The sequence below is a fragment of the Xyrauchen texanus genome, chromosome 1, assembly GCF_025860055.1.
Source record: "Xyrauchen texanus isolate HMW12.3.18 chromosome 1, RBS_HiC_50CHRs, whole genome shotgun sequence".
NCBI classification, from domain to species: domain Eukaryota; kingdom Metazoa; phylum Chordata; class Actinopteri; order Cypriniformes; family Catostomidae; genus Xyrauchen; species Xyrauchen texanus.
The window spans coordinates 23190844-23214921 of record NC_068276.1 but is presented as its reverse complement, the minus strand read 5'-3'; the positions used below and the strand labels follow the sequence as shown (position 1 = coordinate 23214921).

At 37.3% G+C, this 24078-nt stretch overlaps 1 protein-coding gene across 2 annotated transcripts in view; it reads right to left on the bottom strand.

The window, feature by feature from the left end:
• Window positions 1-24078, bottom strand: part of arrb2b (arrestin, beta 2b) — a 63432-nt gene that overhangs the window by 20508 nt on the left and 18846 nt on the right. Inside the window, exons 2-7 of one of the 2 annotated variants that reach the window (XM_052120432.1) lie at window positions 2580-2610; window positions 1916-1976; window positions 1626-1670; window positions 1245-1441; window positions 281-340; window positions 131-198 (exon numbers count right to left, since the gene is read on the bottom strand). In XM_052120432.1, the coding sequence (XP_051976392.1) occupies window positions 131-198; window positions 281-340; window positions 1245-1441; window positions 1626-1670; window positions 1916-1976; window positions 2580-2610 (462 nt within the window). Of the gene's footprint in view, window positions 1-130; window positions 199-280; window positions 341-1244; window positions 1442-1625; window positions 1671-1915; window positions 1977-2178; window positions 2284-2579; window positions 2611-24078 lie in introns of those variants that run through there. The other variant, XM_052120510.1, reaches the window with a different exon arrangement.

Genomic DNA, 24078 nt, shown 5'->3' with positions numbered 1-24078 from the left:
CAGTTAGACAATTTCGGAGGTCAATTGTACTGTCAAAAAATGCCTTTATACCTTTAAAAATACATAGGCATTTGCGTTGAATGCTCAGAGTTTCTAACAAGAAGAAAAACTCACAAGAAGTGACACTTACCGCTTGTGGGTCTTCTCGTCCACAGTTTTGGCACAGAATGCCCTGACCTCAAAGTCTACACCACACGCCTATGGCCAAAAAACAAGAAAATTACCATTGAAATGAGAGGTGTGAACGCACACATGTTAGCCTGTGTGTGTATGTCATTACCTTTCCTGTGTCCTCTGGGCCAGGCTGTAAAGTGACTGAGCAGGGAAGGTTTTGAGGAATCTGTTAAAAAATTAAATATTATTTTTTTTTTTTAGCAAATTAGCCCTTATCACAATCATGCAAACACTAAATAATTCCCACAAAGAAGCCTTAAATAAGGCGCGATTTGTGGATTACTGTGATTTTACTATGGATAAAAGGGTGTTCTTTGGCACGACCTGAAGCAGTAACAGCATTATGATAAAAGACACCAACATTTAATAAAGAGCTGCATATATTAAAGGAACTTTCCGGGTTAAATACAAATTAAAGTCAATCGAAAGCTGTTGATTAACACAAACAATCATTTTGACTCGTCCCTTGTTTATTTTAGTCCATAAACACAGCTTCAAAAGTATAGCCACAAGACATAAACATTATAATACACTGAACATTATACATGATATCATGATTTTAGTGTGATAAAATAAGGGATTTACAGACATTATGCCATTAACCAGATTACACGTTTTATGCATGTTACACTGTCATGACAGCAATGCTGTAATATTGGAAATAACTCACCCATACATGTATAATGTTTATCGGCAAGCATAACTTGCATTAGTTATATCGAAGCAACTTGTTGCATTAATATAGAATTGTTGGATATATTGCAATTTAGTTCAACCAATCAGAACTTAGGATTGGATCTATCCATTTTATAATTTACTGGTGACCTGCAGGAAAGTCTAGCAAGTTATTTATTACTTTTAACAAATTTAACTGGATATATGGTAGTGCAAGAAGAGTAATTTCTAATGAGTGTTAATAGCACAAGTTTTATTTACTATTTCTAACTTGTATTCAAAACTGATCAGCTGTACTCTTAAAGGTACATCAGATGAGTCGAAAACATGCATGCACAGTTGTACCCTTCAAGCTGTTAAAAATGAACGTGCAAATGCAGAAAGTAAAAGGTCACCATGAAGTTGAAAGGGTATGCATTCTGGCCGAGTTTCTTGAGCAGTCTCTCCTGTAGGCGACTGAGCGGCTTGCGTTCCTCAGGCAGTGGGGGATATGCCTGAAAACTGGAGATGAAGAGATCCTTCCTGAAAGACAGTCCCAGAACATCCAGGTCCTCACGGCCATAACGGAAGGCACACGTCAGGGTCACAAACACTGCGTAAAGGTAGAAGGAACCAAGTACAAAGCAGAGATGAGAAATTAAGATATAATACAAGGTTTCGGATAGGACAACGATTACAGCTATATTCTTTTTTTAAACATGATTTAAATATAGAATTTACAAGCTGTACAGGTAATTCTGAGATACTGTAAATCAATGTTTAAAGTGTCCTCCAACCTTTTCTGTCTTTAAGGTATTCTGGGTCGATCAAGAGCACGCCATCTAATGTCAGATAAAATAAAGAGAGACAACGAACGCAATGAGTGAGAAAAAGATGCATAAAGCGTATCAGCAAATATTTTATACATGGTGTTCCAGACAGGCTGTCCGTCTTGTGTGTTGCTTTTGTTAGCAGTGCAAAAATGCATAACTGGCCATTTTGTATATAAAATATACATTCCTTGATCTTAATAAAATAATAAAATAATTTTCATGATGTTTTGAGTGGGAACTTTCTTTTGTCTTACCTACAGGATCCACATGATCTAGATGATCCACAAAGTCCCTCTTCCCCAAGTATACTGTGAGCTAAGAGGAAAGAGGATAATCAGAAACATCTTTGGAAAACAGCACAAGTTTGAACTTGCTAAAAAAAGACCCCAGAGATAACGCAAAGCATGCAGTGCCTCTAATGAAGAACCCTCAAATACACACACACACACACACACACACACACACACACACACACACACACACACACACAAACAATTTAACAAACAGCCAAGCTGACCCCTAGTTGCTCCACTCCCTTCCTGAAGACAACCCCTCTAGGCGGCGTGATCTCACAGCAAACATCCTCGACATGCAAAATGCTCTCCATTTCAGAAAGACAGATGTAGAAAGGCAGAGGAAGAGATAGAGATATGGTAGGCAGAAAAATGGGTGGAACTAGTCTGAATGCAAGCAGAGAGAACCTGACCAACTAAAACAAGCAATTTTGTTTTGAAAAAGGTCAGTCTAGGAAAGACACAGCTTTTGCAAGGAGCTTCTAGAGGTGTATAAGTGAAGAAACACCAAGACAGATGGATAGAAAATGAGTATGGGGAGAGAGAGAGGAGGAAAGAAAAAAGTTAACTGAGACCACTGAAGATCCCACCTTCTAGCTTAGAACATACTTGAGGGGAATCTTACCTTGCAGTTGGGGCTAGACTTCTTGAAGACTCTGCAATGACAGAAAAGGATTTTGAGAATGGTTTTATCAACATGAAAATCTAAAGAAACAGATCGGAATGATTAAAAACATCATTTAAAATACTGAGGCAATCAACATTAAGGCAAATTCATAATTTATCATAATTCTGCAACTGTGAAGAATCTGTTTAACATTTTAAAGGGATAGTTCACCCAAAAATGAAAATTCTCTCATCATTTACTCACTGTCCTGGCATCCTAGATGTGCATGACTTTCTTTCTTCTGCAGATCTCAAATGAAGATTTTTAGAAGAATATTTCAGCTCTGTAGGTCCTCACAATGCAAGCGAATGGGTGCAACATTTTGAGGCTCCAAAATCCACATAAAGGCAGCATAAAAGTAATCCATATGACTTCAGTGGTTAAATCCACGTGTTCATACAACATATGACAGGTGTGGGTATTAAACAGATCAATATTTAATTTATATTAATATTTATGATTTTATCATAAATTCTCCTCCCCGCCCAGTAGGGGGTGATATGCACGCAGAATATGAATATCTGTTTCTCATCCACACCTATCATATCACATCAGAAGATTTGAATTTAAGTGCCAGAGTCACCTGAAGTACTTTATGTTGCACTTATGTGGATTCACCCATTCACTTGCATTGTATGGACCAACAGAGCAGAAATATTCTTCTAAAAGACTTAATTTGTGTTCAGCAAATGAAAGAATGTCATACACATCTGAGATGGCATGAGGGTAAGTAAATGAGATAATTTTCATTTTTGGGTGAACAATCCCTTTAATAGATAACATCAGTTTTAGTGTCTATTTATCTATCTTTATGATCTTTACAAGGTTAAAGCCATAACCTCACGACTGTCAGACTACCCGAATCGCAGGACTGCTCACATTACACAAAGTTTCTTGACATCTGTCGCCTTCTTGTTGTAGCAGCGCACATACAACACAACAGAACAAAGTCAGGGTGTTCAAATTACCATATCATTGGCCAAGAGGCATCCCCGGCCAACAGCAAATAATAAATAAATAAAAAAAAACATAATTGACGTGGGAAATTGGAGTGATCAATATATTTTTCCACAAATAGATGCTCAAGTATAGCTCAATGTCTAAAAGTTGTCTGTGTACTGATTTAGTCTGAAAAACAACAACAATAATTAGGAAGACGTGGTCAACTGTCTGTGTCTGTTTTTGGAAAAGAGTGAGAGGTAAATAAAACAGAACAATGTCAAGAGGAGTGCCAAAACCATATATTTATTTGTTAAAATTAGTTCTCATAAGTTCATTACATTAAAACACAATTATGATCAAATTGTGGCTGGAGAAGTTTGCCGTTGTCGCTGCATCACTCACATTACAAGACTATGTGGCGATAATATCAAACATGCTTGAAAATATTGCAGTGTCTGTGGCAGCTCAAGACTGGCTTAGATCACGTCACTGAACCGCTCGTACTTAATGAGCATCGCCAACCATATTGATTAGGCTGTGATCCGGGGGTTTTGTGGCAGACCTGGGAAATCTGTCTACGGCAGCAAAATCCAACCAAAAATCGTGTAGTGAGGGTGCAGCTTTAGTCGGACTTAGGAAATATGAAAACCAGAGCCCACTTGAGGCTAACCAATGTAATTACTCAAGCATTATCTGTGGCTACATGGGAAAACTAGCCAAGAATGAGTCTGATTCTCATTGAGAGTGAGAAAGCATGAAAAGAATAGAGACATGACAAAAAGGGGGACAGAAAAGACTGTCCGACCAAAAAGGCTGCAAACAAAAAGCAGATGGACAAAAGCAATAGAAAAAAGAGAAAGGAGTGGGGACAAAGGAAGAACATAAAAACACTTAATGGGATAAATGGCAGCACAGAGAGGGCAGAAGAGAGAGAGACTGAAAAAGAACATTAGAGAGGGTATAAAAACACAGTGGTCACCTGAGATTCTGTAGATGGCAGTAACTCATCTGATTGTGAAAAACGTTTGAAATGGATGAAAATGGAAAAAGAAAAAGAGAAAAAAAGAGCAATCTTGGGGTACCATGTAACCAGTAACAAACAATATGTAATCAGATTACTTTCTGAATTTTTTATTTATTAGATTTATGAACTAAAAATTAACAATCTCTCTCTTCCCAAAAACATACAATACATTTACTTACTATTTACATGTATGAGTACAAAAAGACTTAAGTCTTTTTAAAATGTCATGCAAACGCTTTAGTCTGACTGAAATCAATCCAGTCTGATTTTTGCAAATTAATTGACCTAGATAATGTGACTGTAGCTCGGCTTCATCCAGCATTAATTAATTAATGAATAATGAATTAGAATATTATTTATTTCAATTAACTTGAAATTGATTGAGACTGGCAAAATCCTGTAGCAATTTAATGTTTTGAATTCAGCCCCACCCCTTTTCCACGCTCTGCTGTACCAAATTTGAAATCTAACTGTATTGAATCTACTAAGAAGAGTTGATCTACATGGATTATGTGTGGGAGCTCAAAAAGTATTTTTCACCAAGAGTTGATGGTGTGTCAACAGCACACCTTTACTAAGTGAAAATGCTAGTGGTGTTTTTTCTGCCACTCTAAATGTTTGATTTTCCCACACACGATGAAGTAAATTGGACCTGGTAGATCACATTCAAACAGCTGACACACTGCACTATTTCATGATACAAGCGTTTCATTGTTATACGTGTAATTCTGCTTAATTTTTAGGTTTCAACTTGTTAATAATTTGTTAAAATGTGTAGTTGATATGAAATTTCCAACAGTAACCACTCGTTGCAAGACCGCAAGTTTAACATTACAGAAAATGACAATTGTACTTTTTTAAATTAATTTGTCACCCTACATTTTTAGATGCTTAAATGTGATTAAAATTGGTGGAAATGGAATATAAAATAAAACATACACATTTGTATGTGCGAAGGTGTTTATAAATATAGTGTCACACCACCCTCATGCCGGTTTAACGCTCAAAAAATCTGCTTACCTAAACTATAACACAATGGGTGAATGACATGAGAAGATGGTCAGAGGTGTCTTAGAGAAATATTTTTAATAACTTTGTTTTGTCTCTTGGAGTTTAATGAGCACATACTTTAATATGCTTAATAAAATCACTGTATTTCTGTCATTATTTGTGTGAAGCAAATTCATAGAATTTTAAAACTAATTTAAAAAAATGCACACTTGAATTCTAAAAATGTACATTTGAATTTTGGATGTGTGCCAAATACTGACGATGACTTCAGACTGATCACATTCTTGTGCTGAAAAAGGCTAAAAGCATTGCAACAAATACAGATGAACAAAAAGCAGGTGTCTCGAGGTGCATTTTAAAAAGTTGAAAAAGTTCTTTTTAACTTTGACACGGCATCCAAAACACAGCGCTCCTGCACCTGATGCTTAATAAACAACAAAAGGTGGCGAAACAATCAAAGACGTTTTTCTAGCGCGTTTCCATAGAATAACAAATGGTAAACTGGATGGTTGCAAAAGCATTCGGGTGTGAACAGCCCCTTAGGTGGAGGCCTTTGGCTGTTTCGTCTTGCTCTGTTTCTCAGATTAAGCAATGGTAAAATGCTTTGTCAGGGAAGAAGTTAAATTTAGAAATCTGTATCTTGAGATCCTCATATCCTGTTTCATTCTGTTCTGCTCAATCTGTTTGAACAGCACCTGGCCTTGGCTCATAATCTGAGCTGCTTCATCACAGAGCTCAGCCGAATAGCACTGATATCTGGAAATATTACTACCATACATACATCTGTAATTAATGCAAAACTCTGTGGTATCGCCGTTATTATTAAGCATGAGTCTGGGGAAGTATCCACCTTATTTTGTAACGTGGAATCAAGCGGCTGCATTTCCGGCAAGTGTGACAAAGTTCTGCTGTCATTGACCACAATGTAAATAACTAGAAGGATAACAAAACCAGAATCTAGTGATATGGGCTTATTAGCCATCACACAACCACAGGATGCACAGCCGAATAATATCCTAATGTCGGACATTTTTCTAACGTCAGCATTTCTAGTAAAAAGTAAATCATTCACTTGTTACTGTGTTGTATTGAAGAAAACATCATAAAATCTGCTTCTTACTTTACATAGAGCGTGATGATGCATATTTATTTTATTTTATTAATTTATCTGTGAAACCTCTGATGCCTTTATTTAAGGTAAGAATGTGAATTTAGTTCCTCAACCCAGTTCACAGCCAAATGGTGGACAGGAATTTATGTGCTAGTGTGTGGGAGTGCTTGGATGTGCTTCTGTTGGTGCGCGGGAAGGTTCGGTTTGAATGCATGTCCCGCATACAAACGTGGTTAATTCCTGGAGGTGCACTTTAAACTAGGGATGCACCGTTACCACTTTTTCTCTTCCGATCCAATTCCGATATCGGAAATCTCAGTATCGTCCGATACCGATCTCGATCCGATACCAGTGTTGTTTTTTGCATAATCAGTTTAGAATATCTTTACATTATTGTGTGGAACTAATGGGGAGTACTCTTTAATATGTAAAGAAACGCAAACCTCTAACTACACATTATTTCAATATTAATGTATAGCTTATTAAGAAACACTTTATTATTAACTTGTATACCGGATAATGTAGCAGAAAATTAACAGTAATTAGAGTATAAATCATCAGTAGAAAATAAGTAGATGTTTTTTGCAAAATAAATTCAACTTGTATCTTTGGAGGCCCAAACCTGCATAAATAATAAATAAATAAATGTAATAATAACAAAATAAATAAAGGAATAAATGTCTTGATAAAACAAATATAATTCATTTTTAATTACATTTATTCCTGAATTTATTATTGTATGACTTTATTCCTTTATTATTTTCTATATTTATTTTTAACTTTATTTTTATACTTTTTAATTTTAATTATTTATTCATTTATTTTGCATATTTTTTTTATTTATGTATTAATTTATTTTTTATATTTATTTATTCCCGCATATATTTATTTCCATATTTATATATTCCCAAATATATTTATTTATTAATACATGTATCATCTTTTCTGTGTGCAACATGTAAATGAGGGAGGTGGTCCTTGCGTAGCTCCAGTGCATCATTGGTTGAGAGCTCAATAGTACTTATTGGGAGCAGATGGACGTCCCACCTTAGCACCCTCTGACTCAGATATAGAATATGCAGGGAAACGTTTTGCAGAGAGTTTAACAACCAGGATGTGCTTCAACATTCATACCAGCATACAGCTCTCCTAAAACATCAATAAGCACCTCTACTCTAAATGAAACATAGTCATTTGATGTGCGGTTATCGACTTCATTCGCAAGTTGCGCAACTCTCTAGATATATGTGAAGAGTCAGCTAAAGATTTTTTTTTTTTATTTTTTTATTGCAGAACTTATAAATACATACATAAACGATCAGGGAAATGAAGCATGGTTGTATCTTTTACAATGAACAATCATAACAACAGAATATTATGGATTTGCGGACATCAAAATATGAAGTTATATACACAGAATATAAAAAAGAAAAGTATGAAGGTTAAATCATATCATTTATGAAACTTGCTCATTTTGTGGATTTGATGAAGAAACAGCTCCCCATTTATTTTGTGATTGTAGTATAACCAATAAATCTTGGATTGACTTAAGCTCTTATGTTTTTAGCCCCACAAATAGCTTTAGTTTACACGATATGGCTATGACCTAACGTCACATCAAAACAAGTCAAGAGTAATCGAGCACACGCTTCAATCTACAATAAACCAATGGTGAGCAGGACCCGCCCACATCATTATCATACAAGAGACAGAAATGTAAGAATAAATACAAAAATAAATGTGGGAATATTTAAATATAGAAATAAATACATGTGGAAATAAATAAATATAAAAATAAATGAATGCATAAATAAATAATAATTACAAAAAAACAAATGAAAGAATAAAAAAAGTTTTAAAGAATTAAAATAAAATGAGAAAATAATAAAGGAAAAAAAGTAATACAAAAATAAATTCAGGAATAACTTTCATTAAAAACTTATTATATTTGTTTTATCAAGACATTTATTCCTTTATTTATTTTCTTATTATTACATTTATTTATTTATGTCATTTATTTTAGTTTGTCACTTTTCATTCACACAGTTATTTTTTAGAACCCATTAAACTTAAATATTATTATAATTTGAAAACAAATAATAATATATTATAATAGTAATATATCTCAATCGTGCACCTCATGCTTTTATTTTGACATTCTGAACTCTCCAGGAACTCCTGTACGTGTGTCTGTTTGTAGGCAAGTTCACAGTAGTTTAATTCGTTTACATTTCTGGTAAAATGCACCTCCAGTACCGTTCTAAATGCATATTATAAGTGATTCGAACAATTGAGCATCTACATCTGAGATGTTGTTCATGAGTAGCGCTCAAATGTTGCGCACCGCGTGAAGGCTAAAAATAGCCACGAGTGTGTGTGTGTGTGTGTGTAAACAGAGCAGCGCCATTCACTAATGCGCCAGATATGCGCATCCATTTGATACATTTACTTTTTAAACACAGCCTTTTGTGATTCACAGAGCTGTCGCATGTCTTCAAGTGGTTTTGAATAAAATGCATGAGTTATATGAACTACTTTAATTGTGTTTTTATGGTTCTTTTATGTCATTTTCTTAAGCTTGACAGTAACGAACATAACTAACACACAGTATCTGATTTGGATCGGGCTCGTCGGACCAATACCCAATCCGTCTAAAAGCTTCAGTATCGGAGCCGATACCGATCCAGGTATCGGATCGGTGCATCCCTAATGTAAACGTGTTGGCCCGAAAATGTGACACGCGTTCCCGTAAATTTTTCAAATTGTGCGTTTTCGGCAACATGTGCAGGCTTGTTTAACCCATAAATCAGCCTTTACATGCAGTGTGTTTTGTACGCTCAACTTGAGTGTCTCTTTAGACGGAGAGGAGCCCGAGGTGCTGAGTCTAGAGACATCAAAGCACTAACCTGGCTCCTTGTGACCGCTCTCGGAACAGCCTGGGACAGGGGAGGAAGATCTTCATCCTCGAAAACCATGGAGAGCATCACGCCCGAGAGTGAGTGCCGTGCACTTCGTCGCTCGGAGGGCGAAGTCGGTCGCGAAGCGCAGCTCCTGCATTAGTCCCGGGTCCTGTGTAGTTCTCTTAGTGCCTTGGGGCACCTGCAGGATCTCCATGTAGCCCCTTGCCGCCCCGACATCGAGGGTAGTGAGGACCATCTGCGTGCAGAGATAGGTGCCTGCCACGAACGCGTGAGCTCTTCATGTACCTCCGGGAAGAAAGGAACAGGGGCGGAGCGTGGCCGTGAGCGGTGCTCTGGCCCCAGGAACCAATCATCAAGCCGTGAGAGTTCGGGGTGAACGGAGGGTTCCACTCCAGCCCGACACTCGCAGCTGCCCGGGCAAGCATGGCCGCTAGCTCAACGTCAGCCTGCGATTGAGCTACCGCACCCGAGTGGGGAGTCCAGTCGAGTCCTCAGCATCAGACATGATGAGCCCGCTCTCCGATGCCGCGATCGATAACTCATCTTCGTCACAGGCCACGAACGATATCACGGGTCCGGTGTAAGACAGACCGGCAACCTCGCTCCAGAGCTCGGTCAGGGCATACGAGCGTGACGGGGAATGGGAGGTCCGAGAGGGAATACCTGGCAGAGATGGTCCCATTGATGTCCCCATGTCGCCCCCAGTGCTAACCGACCCCGCCTCATACCGCTAGGTAAAAGGACAGAGTCGGGGAGCCTCTGGGGTGGCCCGCAACGTAGCCATGGTCATGTCCACGCAATAAGGGAGAACCTCTGCAATGCGCCATAGATCCAGCAGCTTTCAGCAGAGGAGAGATGAATGGAACGGAAGGAAGAATTCAGCTCAGTAAATGTGTCTACTCCGATCTGAAAAAGAAATCTGAATGTGTGTTTGCAGCGACACTCCTTTTATACCCGTATGTCTGGGAAGTGGCATGCAAATCCCACACTCCAATTCCCATTGGCCTTTTCTCAAAGATCAGAGATTTCTGAGCTCCCAAGGGTGACCGCTAGTGTCAACTCATTGACACAATGTTGAGTGAGTGACAGATAGGGAACCCTGGTTTAAAACCCTCATCATCTCATCTTAATATTGTGCCTCTGTTTTACCAGAGCTCTTTGAATTGTGCTTGTGGAATGCTATTAGGGCTTGGCCCCGATTATTGCTGCTTGTAGCTATATTTTCCCTTGTCTTTGTTTAGTATATTAACAATTGTTGAATCTGTACTGGTCAGACAGAGTATTAAGACAGATGCAACTAAGATTAGTATTCAATAAACTACAATCACTCAGTCTCCTGCTTTCTGCTATATTTTCCGTGCTGCCTATGCCTAGCTCTTGGGCCACTGTTGATGTTTACTGGTTTTGGATATCAGAAAAAACTCTGATATTCTGACATCTTCTGATGGATAATGAGGTCTGGCGGCATTGTCGCTTGGGATGGATGATTTAACATTCATTCGGCAGGACGGAAATTATAACAGCGCAGTTCTCTTAATAAGCACTCTGGTTTACTTTCATGTCTACAGGGTCCAATTTAGAAGTTCAACATGGATCGCTGGGTGTGTTAATAAATGTCTGAGTGTGTTATTCTGATGCGTGTATGAGTGAGATCTGATTGTGGGTGTGTCTTTGATGACGCCATGTGTAAGGGTAGCATGCGAGAGGAAACAGTCTCACCCTGCGCTCCTTTGCTCCATCTGTTTCGAATGACAGAAAAAACAGCATGTGCTCTCCCTCTATTCTTTCCTTTCCCAACTCTTTCAGTATCTCTCTCTCTCTCTCGCTCTCTCTCTCTCTCTCTCATTCATTATGTCATCTATGCATCACACCCCAAAATGAATTGGTTTCCACTCTTTATTCTGTTTCACTTTATACACCCTTTCTACAGAAGACAACCAAAACCTTTCATTCTCTTTCTCTCTGACATATTCTCTTGGCACAAACACATTTTGGAGATATAAGAGGTGCTGTGAACTGACAGCACTGGCATTATATCACATGCATGCACACATTCTCTAGATCTACTGCCACCTCCTAAATTGAAAATCATCGGTGGTATGTGGTCATGACCTCACACTGACATAAAACCACACATTCAAGTGTACCAGTAAACATACATAGAAAATTCACCCCATCTGTACATTTCCATGGGTGCGTCTAAATCTAGTTCAGTGGTCAGTGCACTTGCTAGGCAGTCGGCCATTTCTAGGGCTGTCTCAATCTCAAAATCATTCCGGACACTGTATGGACACTGACTACCACCACTGGAATCGCGAGTTAGAGTGACTCCAGCCAGGTCTCCTCAGCAACCAAATTGGCCCAGTTGCTAGGGAAGGTAGAGTCACGTGGGGTAACCTCCTTGTGGTCGGGAGTAATGGTTCTCGCTCTCAATGAGGTACGTGGTAAATTGTGCATGAGCCTCCACATGCTGCGAGTCTCCACGGTGTCATGCACAACGAGCCAAGTGATAAGATGCGCTGATTGACTCTATCAGAACCTGAGGCAACTGAGACTTGTCCTCCATCACCCGGAATGAGGTGAGTAACCACGCCACCACGAAGACCTACTAAGTAGTGGGGAATGGGCTTTCCAAATTGGGGTGAAAGGAAGATATAAATAAAGGTATTAATAAAAAAAAAAAAAGAACGTTATCTTTTATTTCTTAAACCATTATCGATTATAGCCAAATATCTTCTTATGAATTTCCATCAGATTTTTGTGAATCAGACCCCTGAAGTAGTTAGAAGATGAGCACAAATGTAAATTCATGAAGTGTAAGCATTATTTTCTGTCATTTAGAGAGTTTTTTTTTTTGTTGTTCTGGCAAACACTCATTATTTTCACATGCAAATGAGATTTGCACCAAACTCTTGCTTGTTGTCACAGTTTAGCCATAGAAGTGTTTGTCAGATGCCAGTAGTGGCTAATTCTTCATTGTTGCCAAAGGTTTGCTGCGGGTTCTCTACTACCGGTGAAGAGCTGCAAAATTCTGGCAATAATTTGCGGCAAATTGTTTTCTTTGCTGCAAATTGACAGCACGTAAACTGCCACTTTATCACAAATGTAAAAAATTCCAAGAGTCTTTTGTTCCTAATGTGCATGAAAGGAAAACTAAATTCTGAAAACCTTTAAGTATTAGACACAAAATATACTGTACATTAAAAAAAGACACCCCTTTTTATTTTTATTTATACATTTATGTATGTTCTCTTTCATTATAGCACTGTGCACCTAAAACAAAGAAGCACTATATACAGAGATGTTGTTAATAAATACCAGCTAGGTTTAGTCCTCAACCTCGCAATCGTGTTGCAGGTACATTTTGGCTCATCAGTATCCCAATGTTGATGTGGATCAACATCCTTACTAGTGCCTGAATTCAAGTTCATGCTAATCTGATTAACATAATAGGGAACTAGGGAGCGAGATGAGACCAAGTGCCAAACGAACAAGCATTTTAAGAAATACTTCCAAACCAAAACTGTTCTCATAGAATGAACTTTACTCTGTATACATTTTTTCAAACTGACTTGTACGTGTTGCTTTCTACATTTCGCTTTCTGAACACTAGAGGCACTACAACAACCATGCGGTTTAATTGCGGTCACACATATCATGAGTACAATTGCAGATTTGGATTTTATAAAAACATATTTTTCACTCCATTACTCACCCGCTGCTATGTTATGACATCAAACATTTAAATTTAACCCATGATTTGATAAACTAAATTTGATCAGCTCACCTGATAGAGCGTTGGACTTTGGGCTTGACGGCCGCGGTTTGAATCCATCCAAAGACGCACAAAAGTGAAAGTGACATAGAAGCGACACAAAATTATGTGGATGCTTGAGTTAATATGTTTCCTTTTTTTTTTTTTTTTTTATTATTATTTCGAATTTGCATTTTATAACACTCTCAGTTAGGGTTAGGTGTTGGTTACTGGTACGGATGTCTGTTTTGTTTAACTCATTTATATTTTTGGACACTATTGGTTAGGTTTAGGGTAAACTTTTAGGTTAGGGATGAACATTTTACTTATTAAAACCTCCATCTAAAATTCACCTTAAACTTGTCTGATTACAACCTCATTTCGCTTGATTTTGGTGCCCCTCGCTGGGCATTTCACTAAAACTGCAGCCAAACGTGTCATGAAACACGTAATTTCAGTTTTGCAAAAACGTTGCAATGTTCACGTAAATTTCATGAGACCAGGCTGTCCAAACCTCATGCTATGGCCCCAGAACTGATGGTCTGTGTTTGTTTGAGAGTGTGTGTGTGTGTGTGTGTGTGTGTGTGTGTGTGCATGTTAGACAGAGATAGATGGTGACTGTTGGCCCCATCCTCTTCAGTTATGAATGCCAGCTGCCTTCCTCAATTCACACTCAAAGAACATCAAACAGTGGGTTTGTAGGTGCCAACACACACACACACACACACACACACACACACACACACACACACACACACAAATTTACAAAGTTCTGAATTGACGTACATAGGAATGCTTGCTGCTGGGACACATTTATCAAATTGACACAAACACACCCACAAATGCTTGCTTGGGTACATTTCTGTTCAACTCAGAGAAAGAAGCACAGAAGTGTAAAGCTATTAGCTTGTACTGTATGCCACAAACACATTAATGAGCCTATATGAGCTTCCCCAGTCAACTAAAGAGAGTTGTATTAATTAGGTCATTTCATAATAGAAGAAAATAATATGACAACCGGATGCATACTAGTGATGTAAAATAGCAGGTTTCATCACGATACAATCTTATATAGATTCTCTTAGCCAGTGATCTGATGTTTGCCCAGGGGCCTGTGATCGATATTACAATATTATGTGCCTATTTTACATAATCAATTACATTAATTTTCTTACAAATGGAACCAAGTATAAATCAGTATCCACTTTTGGACATCCACAACAAAATAAGGTACTTCAGATGTTGAAAATGTATACAAATAAACAATATAAAAAATGTAAGTCACATACGCACGCACACACACACACACACACGCGCGCGCACACACACACACACGTGATTATCAATCGTTTGATGACAGCTTATTGCCTTGTGAAATGAGGTAAACACTACAGTGACAATTTGTCATCACTACAACAGTCAAGCGAGTCTTTCAATCCAAAATACATACCATGACTTGTTTCCAACAGAAGAGTATGTGCTATCTGTGTTTATTTCTTATTTGTATTTTTTTGGCTACAACTTGCACTGTTGTATTGAAAAATCCTGGTACAGTTTACCATGTTAAATGCTAGTAAGGGTGTTAATGTTTAGATGTGAAAAGTCTTGTAGTTGATGCTGGTGTAGGGCAGGTGTTTTCTCTTTCCTTCGTCAGCACTGTTCAGAATGTCAGTGCTGTCTAGCCATTTGACAAGGTTGAATTGCTCCATGACGCCTGTCGCTTGCACCATGATATGGAGGGACGCTCGTTTTAATCGTGCATGTGAGCCGCTCTGCGCTATCCTGTCACCGTAGCTCGCATTTCGAGGGACGCCGGGTTTACAGGCACACACAGATAGAGCAGAGCGCAACTACGAGCTTCAATCACCCCATGCACTTCCGTGTCCCACATGAGAAGCAAATTTAGCGCTTATAAAATTAGATGAATAATATAAGGTTGCTGCATTGCCTGATGGAAATGCGTACCGACGTGGTTGGCATGAAAATGTCAAAATAAAATGTGCATCTTAAAAAATATACATTGATGTTTACACATTGAATCGATGACATCGCATTGTTGGTTATTTGATCAATGCATCAATCCCGATCGATGGCTCGTTACACACCTAATGCACACTATTCTATTTTTTGTTATTTAAAAATATGCTGTTTTCTTTCATTAAAATGGAGATAGTTCCGACTAGCTTCATTCACTTAAGGAAGGATTATATCCATATAATTGCAACAAATCTGCACTTCAAGATAAATACTATTCAAAGAAATTATTTTAGTTCATCCTGGATTCTTGCTTTTTTCGACATTTCCTACATAAATTAAAATTCAACAATCCCAATACATTCTTAAATGCGTTTTTCCTTCTCTGTCTCCACTCATTATTTTCTTCCCCTCCCTTTTCAATTCCCATTTCTTTCATTTTCAATTTCCCTTTTTTGTTAATTAACATTATTATAATTTAATTTCCAATATTGACCTCGGGTCCTTATTTTCCTCACTTTCTCACCATCCCTCATTCTTTCTTAGCTGATGAAAGTTTAAAGCACCATTACATTTAGTAGCTTGGCAGGGCTCTCTAATGAAGAGCTCTTATTAATACTGCATTACCTATAAACAGGTCTGGGGCAGCTGCCAAAGCTACATAGCTATATCATACACGCACACACATTCACACCTCTGTTGGCTTGCATTTGTTTGCATCTGCTAAAAACCACATACTTTAAATAGATGCTCAGACACACTCACTCAACAGAGATGCACCGAATCAGAATCATGCACACTGTTTCCCTAATATACTCTTCACCACATGAAAATGAAGCCACTAGCACGCAGGGTTCATTAAAAGGTGTGTCTAAACGCAATGATCTGCCTTTTTATCCACTTATCCTAGTTAAGCTGTACACTTTCCTAAATATGCTGTATTCAGTTACCATGGCAGCCAAAGGAGCTTTCTTGTGTTGCCATGACAACAACATGAGGCATAAAGTTCAAGACGGTGCACAAAAAGTAAGCGTTTGCTGGAAAAAAAGACAGCGCACACAAATTAGAGGGAAAGAACTTAAGACAGTGTGGATGTGGAAATAAAAATCAGCTCACAGTATGTCTGAATAAAGAAAGCATGAGAAGAGCTCAAGTAGTTTGGTCGACCTTTGGTGTCGTCCATGTATACAATGAAAGAGAACACATTTTAATTTCCACCTTTGTGTGTGTGTGTGTGTGTCTGTGTGTGTAAGAGAGAGAGAGAGAGGATGAAAAAGAGAGTGAACATAGGCACTGTGTATACACTGGTCTGACCTTAAAAAAAAATTAAAATACAATGGTAACAATAATTTCCACCACAATGGCATTGTTGCTGCAATAAAACTGTAACCACATGGTTTTAACCAGCAGGACCATCGCCAAAAAATACAAAAACAATGAATGTTAGAAAGATACTTAACTCAAAAATTGAGCATGTTCACGTGCACGTTCTTACACCAATTATGCATTATAAGTAGAAAATGTGGGTGGTCATGTCATAAGTGGTTTGTTTTTCAACCTGATTTCACGTTGCAAGTTAACACCTTTAACAAAAAATGTTATCAGCTTATCCAATGAGCACATAACGGTTCAAATCTCATGTAAATCTCATGCAGTTTTCTTCGATGTCAGCACATTATTGTATGTATTGTTTGAAGGAGATCCCAAGGGTCTCTTCTAGAGCCGTATTTCAACTATAAAATATGTCATCAATCTTATGCGTCAATTCAACACATATTTACTCAAACAACCTATACATTCTTCTTCTGCATAATACATTCCACTTTGAACAAACCAGTAAACACATTACTCTGTCCTATATCTTGTGTATTTCTATACATATTTTATTTAATATTATATCACTTTATTCCACTTTATATTCTGTTTCTCACTGTGATTTTTTTTGTTTGTACTGGAAGCTTCTGTCACTCAAATGCCTAGTTTGTTTGAGCATGCTTGGCAATAAAGCTCTTTGTAATCTAATAATATAAATTTACATCTGAAGACTTAGTGGTAACAACTGACTTTATTAACTATGGAATTTTGGCCATGGTTATGGTATTATGGTTACCATGGTAAAGATCTGAAAGAAAAATATGAATCTTTACATCTCATGGTTGCAACTTATTAAACACCAACTGTCGGGCTGAATATATCTCCGTAAGCAAATAAATGGTGTTAAAAATCACTGATCACATCAAAAATATTTTAAACACTCTGGTATCGTGAACATTATGCATCCGTGGCAAAATGTGCCTTAATATATGTTTGGCTGCAGTTTCCCAGTGAAAAGCAACCATGTAATTTCGTGTCGCTCTCGTCCTATGTGTCAGCTTGTGCGTTTAACCGGTCTCAAACCACGTACTTCAGAATCCAAAGTAGAATATGAGGTGAGCTACTGCTGAAGCTAATCACATTGGAATAAGTGTGTAGATGTAACGGAATCGGTAAAGTGTTTTTAGTTTATAGTTTTTCAAATGATGCGTTTTAGTAAAATTGTTTTGATAACATAGCAGTGTGTGAGTAATAGTGAAAAAACAAAGTGTTTATAAAGTCATAATCAGCCATTGAAGTTGTTATTTATGTGAAAGTGAATAAAACACATGGTTGTTGTAATCCCTCTAGTCTTAGTTTCACCAGGAAACTTAGGCAAAACCTAGAATTTGACACCTAAAAGTCAGTTTGCAAAAATGTAATTATAGTAAAGTTCATGTAAGACTAGGTTCTTTGAGACTAGGTTGCATTTAAACTATTTTATGAAATCCTAGAGGATGATTTAGCAGGTGGTTTCATAGTGACTGGTACTCATTTATAAACAGCAACGTAACATACAAATATATACAAGGCCATGTATCTCTGATCTGCAGTAATGCAAATATTAGTGATCGTTTACAAACACACTCTCTCGCTCTCTCTCTCTCTCATTATCAGTGAATAGCTACTGTACCACATTCAAATGTACAAGCCATTTCAGTCAGTACACAGAAACGACTTCATCCATGCTAGCTTCCTCATTACATTTAAATGTAAAACAAAGATTTTGCCTGTTACAGCATAAGTGGAAGCAAAGACTCACCCACACTCACACATGCACAGGACAAACTCACTCAGGCGCCTTCATTAGTGCCAAGGACTGTAAGCGAGTGTGTGTGTGCGTGCGTGTGTGTGTGTGTTTGAGAGAGAGAGAGAGAGAGAGAGAGAGATATGGGAAAATCAATCAGGGTCTCAGTTGAATTTGAAAATGGTAAAATAAATAAAGACATATTTATAAAGGGAGATAGAGGGCGAGACACATAATGAGAGGGTGGCTGATGGAGAGAGTACTGTAAATACCCAGACATTATTTTTAAAAGGTCTTTTAAAAACATGAACGGCCTTGAGTTTGAAAGTGCATCAATATGAATAGCAAGCGCAACTCTTCAAATATCAGTCTAAATTACATGCCAAACCATTGTTTTAAGTATACAAGCAGGTACAAAATGATACCAAGCACATTTACACTATATTTGTTAACCCTTCGCTCCAGCAATACCGCATGCTGAATCCAAAGTCTAATTGAGTGTATAGGTCAGGAGTGGGGAACGTTTTTTTTTTTTTAAAGCTACATATATTTGAAATAAATACTTACACAATACTCAGATGATTTGTGAAGTCCTTAGTATGCATACTTTGCACAGTATGTGAATTTCCTGTATGCATAATTTAACCAGAAGATCTACATTTGACAAAATATGTAGTGAATGAGCTATGCGAATGAACCAGAATCTATATTAGTGTTGACCTCTCCTGATGCATTTTTAGATCAGACTACCAAAAGTTAAGACACTACATAAAATTGGAATTGAAAAAGCAACATAAGGTTTTACATGAATTATTATGGACTCCATTTGCTGAATCAACTATGCAACTTGAGATCATGTGTCAACAATGTAGCATATTTGAAATGTTTAGCATTGTATAATGCCTACAGTTGCACATAAAGAAAAAGCAGGTATACACAGTATACACTGCCCTGTATTCATTAAGCAGAAAGCTAGTATACCATTCCGAAAGCAGCTCTAGATTATTACAATAGGTTGATGATAAGAATTCAGTACTGGGTTTGTTAAGGGATCATGTGTGTGTTCTCCACATTATTGGCTGTCAATTTTCTGCACAGCCAGAGGCTAAACCCAAGACTTAAAACCAAATCACCCACTGAATTCAGCCTATTGTTTCAGCATATTACAATGTGCGTCACTGTCAAGAATTATGCATTGTCCAATGAGCAGCTGCCAACTTCAGACGCACTCACGGTTAATCACTAATACAAACATACATGATAAACTCCTATCAAATATGTTAGGTCAGTCGATTCAGACTGGCATTTTAAAATGGGTCACGACCAAACAAGCTAAATCGGCAGGAATGCCAGAGTCTCAAAAACAACATTGTTAGCTACTCCGATCTCTACTAGCCCAGCCACAGACTATAACTGTATAAAACTATGTATGGCTATGCGCTCAGCATATTTTTGAGGCATAACAACTGAAAATGTACATTCTGGACAACATTCACAACATTGAGACAAAAGTAGGAAGTGCAAAATTGCACGATTGTGTTCTCAGTTCCAGTTTTTTGTCTATTTATGTGCCTTAATATTCCACTTTAATGTCTGTGTTAAATCCATTTGGGGGTGTTTTTAATGTAGTTTCTGACAATTCTGTCTCTTGGGGTGCTACTGCATGTTATTAAGGAAGCTCCATCAGGCCATACAAACACACACACACACACACACACACACACACACATGCTAAAATGAGAAATCAGGGTGCAAAAGAAGCTGACAGCACAGTACGCTGGTAATTGCTGACTGAGGAGGATCTACTTCAGCTTTCAGGATCAGAAACGGCTTGTGCGTCACAGACTGCATGTGTGGTAGTGCTTTGAGATTGACACCAAGCCAAAAAGCCAACGTCTGTGAAGTTTCCCTATCAGGAACATCTGGAGGTGAAAGTCACAGGAATAGAATAAAGATATGTACAGAGAGAAAGAAAAAAGCTTAAGCATTCACATATGGAACTATTGATTGAGTAACAATCTGGATTGGTGCAAGTACAAGGCCAGTAAAAGAGAACGAGCAATAAATAAATGATTGGTCAGAGGCTGCCATTACATTGTAAATGCATCAGTTAAGTGGCTTATAATATATTGCCTCTAAATGTAGGAGTAGACTGCTCTCACACAAGTTTACTTGAATATAATTTCTATTCTTTTATATAAACCTAATTATAATTACTGTAGACTAACCATGACCCCAAAAACAAAAAACAAACAAAAAAAAAAAAAATATATATATATATATATATATATATATATATATATATATAAAAAAAAATTTTGTAGAACTTATTTAAAAAAATTATTGATTTATGAAGACATTCCAAAATGTCCCCAAAGGGAGGTTTTGTCAGATTTAGCTCACTTCTGTGGACAAATCTGTACCTAAACTATAGCTACTAGGGATGCACCGATCCGATACTGATGTTTTTAAACGGAACGGGTATCGGTCTGACGAACCCGATCCAAATCCGATACTGTGTGTTAGTTATGTTCGTTACTGTCAAGCTCAAAAAATGACATACAAGAACCATAAAACACAATTAAAGTAGATCATATGACTCATGCATTTTATTCAAAACCACTTGAAGACGTGCAATAGCTCTGTGAATCACAAAAGGCTGCGTTTAAGAAGTAAATATATAAAATGCACGCGCAGCTACACTTACACTGGAAGTGCTATTTTTATCAGAATTTGAACATGAAGCCAATTAATCTACTGTGAACTTGCCTACAAACAGACACATATAGGAATTTCTTGGAGAGTTCAGAATGTCAAAATAAAAGCTTGAGGGTTTAAAAGTTAAAAGTTAAAGGTGTCACAGAGAGACTCATGGCGGCAAAGATATGAACTCAGTTGCAGGGTTTATTGAACAGATGACTGAAACAGTGACGTAAACATTGTGAGTAAATCCAGTTGAGCAGAGTGGCAAACAGCAGGTGAATAATATCCAGAAAGTGTATAGACACGATGAACAGATAACTCACAACAGCCATATGATACTTGCAGGCAATAATGAAGACACAGAGATGTTTGACATAGGAGAAAGGTCTGGAGTCTCAGAGATACTATTGATGAAAGTGTGAAAGCGGGGTATATATGCAGTCCTTGATTAGCCAATAATGATACACAGGTGTGTGTAATCAGAACTCAGGGCTGTGACGGCAGTGAGGAAGAAAGCGAGACCGGTGGATCAGTGACAAAAAGTGCACGATTGAGATATATTACTATTATTATTATTATTATTATTATCATCATTTGTGTACAAATGATAATAATATTTAAGTTGAATGGGTTCCAAAAAATAACTGTGTGAATGAAAAGTGAGCTGATATCTACAACTAAATTGAACAAAAAAGAAATCTGAATCATTTAAAGTCCAGATGCAAGTTGAAATAGAACTTGTATCGGATCGGGTCGGATCTCTCTCTCTCTCTCACACACACAAAGATCAAACTCACACACAGACACACACACACACACACACACGCGTTTGTGCGGCTATCATTATGAGTACTCTCCATAGACATAATGAATTTTATACTGTACAAACTATAAATTGTATCCCCTAACCATCATAAAAAACATTATGCATTTTTAAATAAATAATAACACCCAGTTTAGTGTTTTTTAATCGATTTGTAGAATGGGGACACTAGAAATGTCCTCATAAACCACATTTATAGCATAATAACCCTGTGATTACCAGTTTGTAACCTAAAAACATTTCCCCGTAAACCACCCAAACACGCCCACACACACACTTGCACGTGTGTGTGCGCGCACACACACACACACACACTTTGGCCAATAGAAAAAAAAATGTAAGTTAAGACTGTACAGAACTCAGGGTTTTCATGAATAGGAGTATCCAACTCATTTGCAAATACACAAAAGAGGCATGCAAAAAAATCACTTGTGATTTTTGCCATTTCTCCATGTCAGTTGAATTATATCTAGGCCAGAAGTCGACATGACTCATCTGTTACAAATACAATCAACAATTAAAAGAGTTTAAATAACTGAAACATCATTCTTATCAACCAGAAAAACTTCAAAATGTCACTGCAGCAAACATCAAAACTATGGTGTAAATAACCTACAGCACTAGAAAACTGACAAGCAGTAATATGCAATAATACAATGTTTCTCCTCAATCTTCATGAAGAAAAATGCAAATATTGCATCTACAGCCACACAGCAAATTTGTGCCAAACAGCCCCATCGCTCCATGTTATATTTAAGATAAAGATTGTTGCGAAATTGGCTGAATGTTTCCTCTGAAAACCACTACTAGGAATCAGAATGTAACGAAGTAAACAGGATATGTAGTTTAGTATCCATTAACCAATGAAATTCAGAGGAGGGGGCGAGAAAACGGCACTTGTCAATGATGTGTGAAACTACAGTGTTTAGGAAAGCCTATAAAAAGCAAGCTACTTGACATTTTAAAATTAACAACAATAACATGACATTAATGAGCATAATTGCTGTACTTCATTTTGAATTGCAATAGGCCTATTACTCCCCCAAATTTAAAACATTGAATATTTTTTAACTGTCCTCCCATTTTACAGATACTAGATTAGGAAAGTTATTTTCAAAATTGACCGCTGAAAGTATAAAACTCTGAATGGTAAGTAACACAGGATACATTTTGGCTTGCTGGTATGGTACTAGCATGCTGCTTACTATGCAATATATGCTGTAATATGCTACTCTGCGGTCTCGTGACCTTACCAATTGCATGTTTAATTCAGTGAATGAAGGCCAGTTATCTTCTTAGAAATAGGTTGAAAAAAAAAAAAAAATGGCAAAATGCAGTGAATACTATTTCCGGTTTATTTATTTGCAAAATCACGATTCTTAAAACTAATGATTTTAAAACAGACGAGCTTATGAAAAATCGACGTATATATTTTTTTGTTTAGCTTAATGCTTATACGATAATTGATAGATAAATATAGGACGCTATATTTGTGCAGAGTTCAACACAAACAGGTTTTCTCTCTGAGAAGATCAGTCTCTTTAATTATTTACATTCAGTCCTTTAATGTACCTCTGCTGCAGCCATCAAATGCCACTTGTTATTAACTGTTGGACATCAAATCTTCTGCTTTGGTTAATGTTCCTGTTAGTCATCCTGCAGATTCTGTCTATCACTGCTTTAATAAATAGTTTAGCAGTAAAAAGGCTCATTAAACTGTTGGATACCATGTACTACATGTCTCGCCCCCACAATAACAGTAACATGGACATAATGCAGCCTTATACATGGGTTCCTAGCACTGACTAGCCAACAAACAGCTTAGACAATGCACCGACTGGTCAAATAGTGGTTTTAAATTGGCAGTTTTGCACATCCCTACCTTTAACCTGCAAATTCTGTTTACTGGGTGAAACAAATGTCATGTCATACACAACTGTTCTTCAACAGACATTTCTTTCTGAAAAAACTCCACTAAATATATCAAAACATCAAATCGCAATACGTACAGAATTGCATTACATTAAAAATCACAATACATATGGAATTTGTAAGTAAATATCATTGTAATTTCGATGTGGGAAGTCTGTGGCA